Source organism: Juglans regia, chromosome 11, assembly GCF_001411555.2.
Source record: "Juglans regia cultivar Chandler chromosome 11, Walnut 2.0, whole genome shotgun sequence".
Taxonomy (NCBI): Eukaryota; Viridiplantae; Streptophyta; class Magnoliopsida; order Fagales; family Juglandaceae; genus Juglans; species Juglans regia.
In genome coordinates, this window is record NC_049911.1 from 19169163 (window position 1) to 19175455 (window position 6293).

Consider the following 6293-nt stretch of genomic DNA (forward strand, 5'->3'; position numbering starts at 1 on the left):
TTTTTACGAAGTCAAATCTCTTTATCGAGCGTAAAGTTATATAAGTAAATTCCTAACCTACGGGAAGGGGTGTTATAAACTTGATTTTAGACATTGCAGCTTTGCTATAGATATGGTTGTGGTGTTGCACCATAGGGAGGGATGCTTTGGGGCACTTCGTGGTGGTGTTCGTATGAGGTTGGTGGGCCTTATGGTGTTGGTGTGAGGAAATATATCAATAGGGTGTAGCGCATCTCTCATCTCATGTGGCATGAGGTGGGTGAAGGGTCTAAAATCAGGTTTTAGCACGATGTGTGAATGCGAGCGCCAGCCTCTAAAGACCAGCTTCCTGTAAACTTTATAAGATCAGCCCAAAACTTTATTAGATCAGCCCACGGTTAGGATATGGAGTTGTTGTATTTTTTTTTTTTTTTTACAAGATACTCCTTTGGGTTGAGAAGAGGAGGTGGGGATCAAATATGTTCAATTCCATCCAAAAGGAGGATCTTTTGAGGTTAAATCTTTCTACAATGCGCTTATTCCTCCAGTTGGCTTTCATTTTCCATGGAAATGCATTCGGAGAAATAGGGAGCCTTCAATGGTAGCTTTTTTCGCTAGCCACCTTAGATAATATTCTCACAAAGGAAAATTTGAGAAAGCACATTGCAATGACAAATTGGTGCTCTATAGCAAGCAAATGGGGAAAGCATTAAGACACTCATGCTTAGGCGTCGCTCTTGTACATGTCCAGTGTACTTGTGCTATGCCTAACAATATCATCAATAAAATTCTAGTTAAATGATAAAAAAAATGGGGAAAGCATTGATCACCTTTTGTCACATTGTGAGCTGGCTAGTGAATTATGGGCAGCAACATTCTACAGTGTTGGTGAAAACACTAGGCGCACTTAAGTGCAAATGTTGTTTAGATCCTAGGCACAAAGTGCAAAGTGCAAGCATGCTCCTGATAGTAAAGTGCATATTTTTAAAATTAAGTTATAACAACGAAAAGTCAATAAAAAACAACAACAAAAGGTTTAAAAAGCAAAGTGATAATATATTTAGCCAAATAGCTCAATTTAATAGTGCATTATGCAATATGAAAATTCACAGTATTAGATATTAATTAGATGATACCTTGGGAGGATGTAAAGCTAAGAATTGACAAATTAAGGGTGAGTTTGGTTGCCAAACTCATCTCAACTCATTTTAACTCATCATTACAACTTTTTCAAATCCCAATACAAAATATAATAAACAATTCAATTTTTTCAAATCTCAAAATAATAATAATATTAAAAAATAATATTCTAACAATATTTTATCATCTCAACTCAACTCACTTCAACATCCAAACACACTCTAAATAAAATTAAAGAAATTTTAGCAAAACCCCTCTGTGCTATAGGGTACTTAGGTTTAAGATCTTGTAATTTTTTTTTTACAGAAATAACACCTTCATGGTATGAGTTAATTAAAAAAACAAGACCCTCTGTTAATTTTGTCATCCATCAATGTGACTCAAAAACACATGGAACACACACATTTCCACGTGTCAACTTTAATTTTTCTTAATAATTAAATTAAATCTTTGATAGAAAAAATAAAAATAAATAAATTTTTTTTATATAAATAAAGTGTATATAATAAAAACATATTTTCATTTTAAAATATCAAACTTTTAAGAAAATGGAATGGTCATTTTGGTCACCCATGTGGTGGCCAAGCTTTACTTAAACGTAACATTTTATATAATTCTCTTGTGCTTTACAAAATATACACATTGAACTTTCATGAATTCCTGGTATCACAACTCCCAGTTTACTTGGGCTTTACCTATTTCTATGAATAAATCTTCTTGATTAGTGATTACCTATAATAAAAAATAAATTTCTGGTATCACTAAACTAGCACGCAAAGGTGATGCTCTTATATATGTCCCGTATACTTGTGATCTTTCCTATTCTTATGATCAGTAAAATTTTGTTTACCGATCAAAAATAAATATACACATATATGATACTTGATAGCCACTCATCAAAACAAATTATTTGATAGCCAAAATCAAATTAAAGTACAAGGTTAAATCAAAATATACCAAGAAGGCCATGAACAAAAAGGTCAAGAATTGTAGGTATTGACTTCTACGCTAACATAAGCAATCATATACGAACCCATCTAGAAAGCCAACTTGAACTATTTTATCAAGTTCAAAGTGTAGGTATCTATGACAATGTGGTGTGATGGTACATAGATGACCTTCAAAGGTGGAGCTGAAGAACATTTGGAGGTCTCAAGTGATCACACCCCATTCCCTTGGAAGAACATTTGGAGGTCTCGAGTGCCCTCTAGAGTTGCTTTCTTTGTTTGGAATGCCACCCTTGGGGAGATCTTGACCATGGACAACTTGAGAAAGAGAGGATGTGTAGTGTTGGATTGGTGCTACATGTGTAAAAAGAATGGAGAATCGGTCGATCATCTTTTACTACATTGTGATGTAGCAAGGGGGTTGTGGGAAAAGATTTTTCGAAGGGTTGGTGTGGCTTGGGTAATGCCTATGAGGGTGGTGGATTTGATGGGTGGTTGGAGAAAATTGCAGGGCAGTCATCAAGTGGCAGCAATTTGGAGAATGATTCCATTGTGTATCATGTGGTGTATTTGGACGGAAAGGAATGCGCACTGTTTTGAAGACAAAGAACGAACAATGGTGGAGCTAAAGAATTTTTTTCTACATACTTTCTTGCTTTGGTTTTCAGCTATTGTATTAAATGGGGATGATATTCATGAATTCTTATCCTTAGTTCATCGCTCTTAGAATGTATTTAGGTGTTCTATTGTATATTTCCTGTGTACTTGGTACTTGCCTATTTCATTCACATCAATAAAGTTTATCTCTTACTCATAAAAAAATATATATATATATACTTCAAAATATTTGTTACATCATTTCCTGGGTCTTGAAATAATATTTTCTGAGCTTTAAGCTTACAAAAAAAAAACTCCAAAAAGTGCACTTAAGCTCACTTCTGAAAATTTTCTTCGCATTTGGTAAGCAAAACACTTGGGTCTTGGGGCTTTGCGCTTAAGCGCACTTTTAACAACATTGTTCTACACTTTTGGGATCAAGAGGATCATGCCTTAACAAGTAGTGAAGTTGTTGGGATGCCGGCAAAGTCCTTGTGGCAAGTCATAGAAATTTTGAAATTTGAAAGGGGGTCTTTGTGGTGCATTTGGTAAGAAAACAATGCCCAAGATTTTAAAGACAGTGAGAGAACTACGACAGAACCAAAACCAATAGTGCTCAGCACCCTTTGTGATTGGATGGGTGCTAACATAGCTCCCAATTCTCTAGCTTTCTAGATTTCAAAGAGTTTCGTTCTTTTTCTTCTTCTTCTTTTTTTTTTTTTTTCCTTTGATCAGTAATTAAGGATTTTATTGATATGACTAGAGATTGAAAGAATTTTTTTTCTTCTTCTTCTTGATAGTTGGGTGTATCCTTTTGTACACTTCCTATGTACTAGGGTTGCGCCCCTCTTCGCATCCAACAAAATTGCATGACATAAAAAAAAAAAATAGTCATTTCCATTTACTTCATTAAAACTGTCCTTATGAACTTAATAGCAATATCAACCCCAATTAACAGTACACTAGCAATAATGACTCAAGACTTCTAATAAACTAATCAACATTATCACAACCAAAATAAAAGGGCTAAAATATATACAGAAAGGATCAATGTCCAAAGGTTATCAATGCCCAAACTAATAAAAATCCAACCAGTAATCATACTAAGCATTGTTAACACTATCACAAATCACAATTGCCCAATACAAGTTAACCAAAAGTGGCATTACCACAACAAATTAGGCTTCAAGTTCAGATTAAACATATTCACCCCAAAAGGATTAAATTATTACAATTCCAACAAACCCAATACTAGAATCAATCATATTAACATCCACAATATATATATAATCTTAAGATTCTGAAAAAATAAATTCTGATCATCCGAACAAAAATACAACACCCAAATCAAGCAGAATTATCCTTGGTAGATCAAGCTCAAAATTATTATGACCCCTGTTAAAACCAGCAGAATTCATACTACAACACAAGAAAAGCACAAATTTTTTTCTTTTGTATAGGTAAGAAAAACTCAAAAATTCTAAAAACGAATATTAACCCAATTCCGTAATACGGTAGGAGAAACATTACCGCAACACAAAAGCTCAAAACTTCTTACAGTACCTATTAACCCCAGTTCTTAAAATTAAGCGGCGCTAGCATTACCACAACTTAAACCCTCAAAATTCTGACAATCTCAAATCGGCCAAGTACCAAGAATGAAACAGAATTAACTTTGACACAACCTAAAAGCTTAAAATCTCATAAGCCAAATTGAACCCAGTGATCAAAGCCAAAGGCAATAACATTCCCACAACCAAAACACAAAAGGCACAAAACTTGAACAAATTAAGACACCTGGTGCCGGTGCGAGGCGATATCGTCGGAATCATCAGAAGCATTGTCGATGAACTCGTAATCTGCCACGTCAGCGTCATCGCTGTCGAAAGCGAAGGCGTTGGCAGTGCCATCGTCATCGCCACCGCTGTAAAAGTCGTCTTCGTCATTGTCGACCGATACGACGTCCTGATCGTCGTCATCGTGGGCGTCTTGCATGTCGAACTCATCCTCCGATTCCATTTCCGCGGGATTTTTCAAATTGGATTGGAATTTCACCGCAGAAGATTGGAAAATTGGGAACCCTAGAATTCGGGTACCTTTTGGGAATTAAAAAGGTAGGGGATGGGAAGGAGGGACAGGTATGAAGTTTCGGGTGAAGGGGAGGGGCGAAACGGGGAGAGAAGTGGAGATTAGGAAGTGATGGAATTTGGGGTTTGATGATGAGAGAAATGAGGGAATCTGACAACATGAGAGACGAGATAGAGATGGGTTTTTAAGATAGGTTTGGAATAAAACCATTTTGTCTGGTTTCACCTCATTCTGTTTAATTATTAAACTAAATATAATAAATAATTTAATTTTTTTTAATTTTTAAATAATAATAATATTAAAAAATAATATTTTATTTAATTTTTAATTTTTATCTCAATTAATTTTATTTCCACTTACTATCAAAATCTCTCCGAAAAGTATGAAATCACCTAATTGATTATTCAATATTGTGTTGTCCATTAATTTATTGTTAAGTGTTTTTCTAACAAAAATTAATTAACTGTTGTGAAAAATTATAATCTCAAGTCGGTCTACAGAGTATATTTAGCAAAACATATATTTGATATAATTTGATCTAAAAAAAATTAAAATTTAAATCTTATAAATTAAATTTTATCATTTAAATAATATATTTTAATGTACTATTTTAAAAATAGAATAACTTAATTGCTTACATAACACGATTTGATTTATAAGATTTAAAATTTAAAATTAAAGTTTTGTAAATCAAATCGTGTCATGATCTTCACATTAATTTATAAATAGAATGATACTTTATTTGCGTATAACAGAGATTGTTTATTTCTTAATTATTCTGAGATTATTTTGGCGGCTGATAAAAGAAAGAAAATGTGATAAAATGAGAAGGGGAATTTTTTAATATTTTTATAATTATTGTTTGAATTGAGAGAGGAATAGTCCTAAACTGAAATTTTCTCCGGCATTTTATTTATAAAAGCTAAAGACCAACATTACCGATGAATAATCAATATATGATTTTCAAGTGGGTGTTGCTTCTTTATTTTATTTTAATTTTAATCTTTTTTTTCCTTCTTCTACAAAACCTTTGATTTCTTTGTGATATACTGGATAGGACTTTTTTTCTTTTTTTGATAAACCGGATCATAACCCTTCATTAAGAGAGGACTTACAAAGTTGATTTAAAAAACAAGCCAATTACAAACGTTAATAACAACTCAGTACACTTTCGTGACTAACATGGTCTAGTCCAGACGGTAAATCTCTAAAGACCTAGGTCTTAGAGAAATTATCACTTATGTCCACGACAGAGGTTACAAAGCCTCATACCCCGACTAATCAGGTTACGGTTCACCAAACCCCGTTAATGCGGAGGGAGACTACTACTCTATTTGGACCAAAGTCCGAATGCACTATTTTTTTTTTTTAGATTTTTATTATTCTAGAAACAACATTATACAAAAGAAAATACAGAGAAAAATACTGCACAAAAAAGAGAAACGCAGTGCACAGAGGCTGTTGTGGCGCGTGCAGTACACACGCCACTCTGGGAGGAGAACCAACAGTCGAGCTTGGAGATCTGGGGCTCACAAACTCCAG

The 6293-nt window shown here is 33.9% G+C and overlaps 1 protein-coding gene across 1 annotated transcript in view; it reads right to left on the reverse strand.

The window, feature by feature from the left end:
• The window catches only part of LOC108982156 (probable E3 ubiquitin-protein ligase ARI8), a 38378-nt gene extending 33419 nt beyond the window's left edge, over positions 1-4959 (reverse strand). The window contains exon 1 of the mRNA XM_035695500.1: positions 4461-4959. Coding sequence (XP_035551393.1) covers positions 4461-4682 — 222 coding nt within the window. The 5' untranslated portion in view covers positions 4683-4959. The remainder of the gene's footprint in view (positions 1-4460) is intronic.
• Between the last annotated feature and the right edge of the window lie 1334 nt (positions 4960-6293).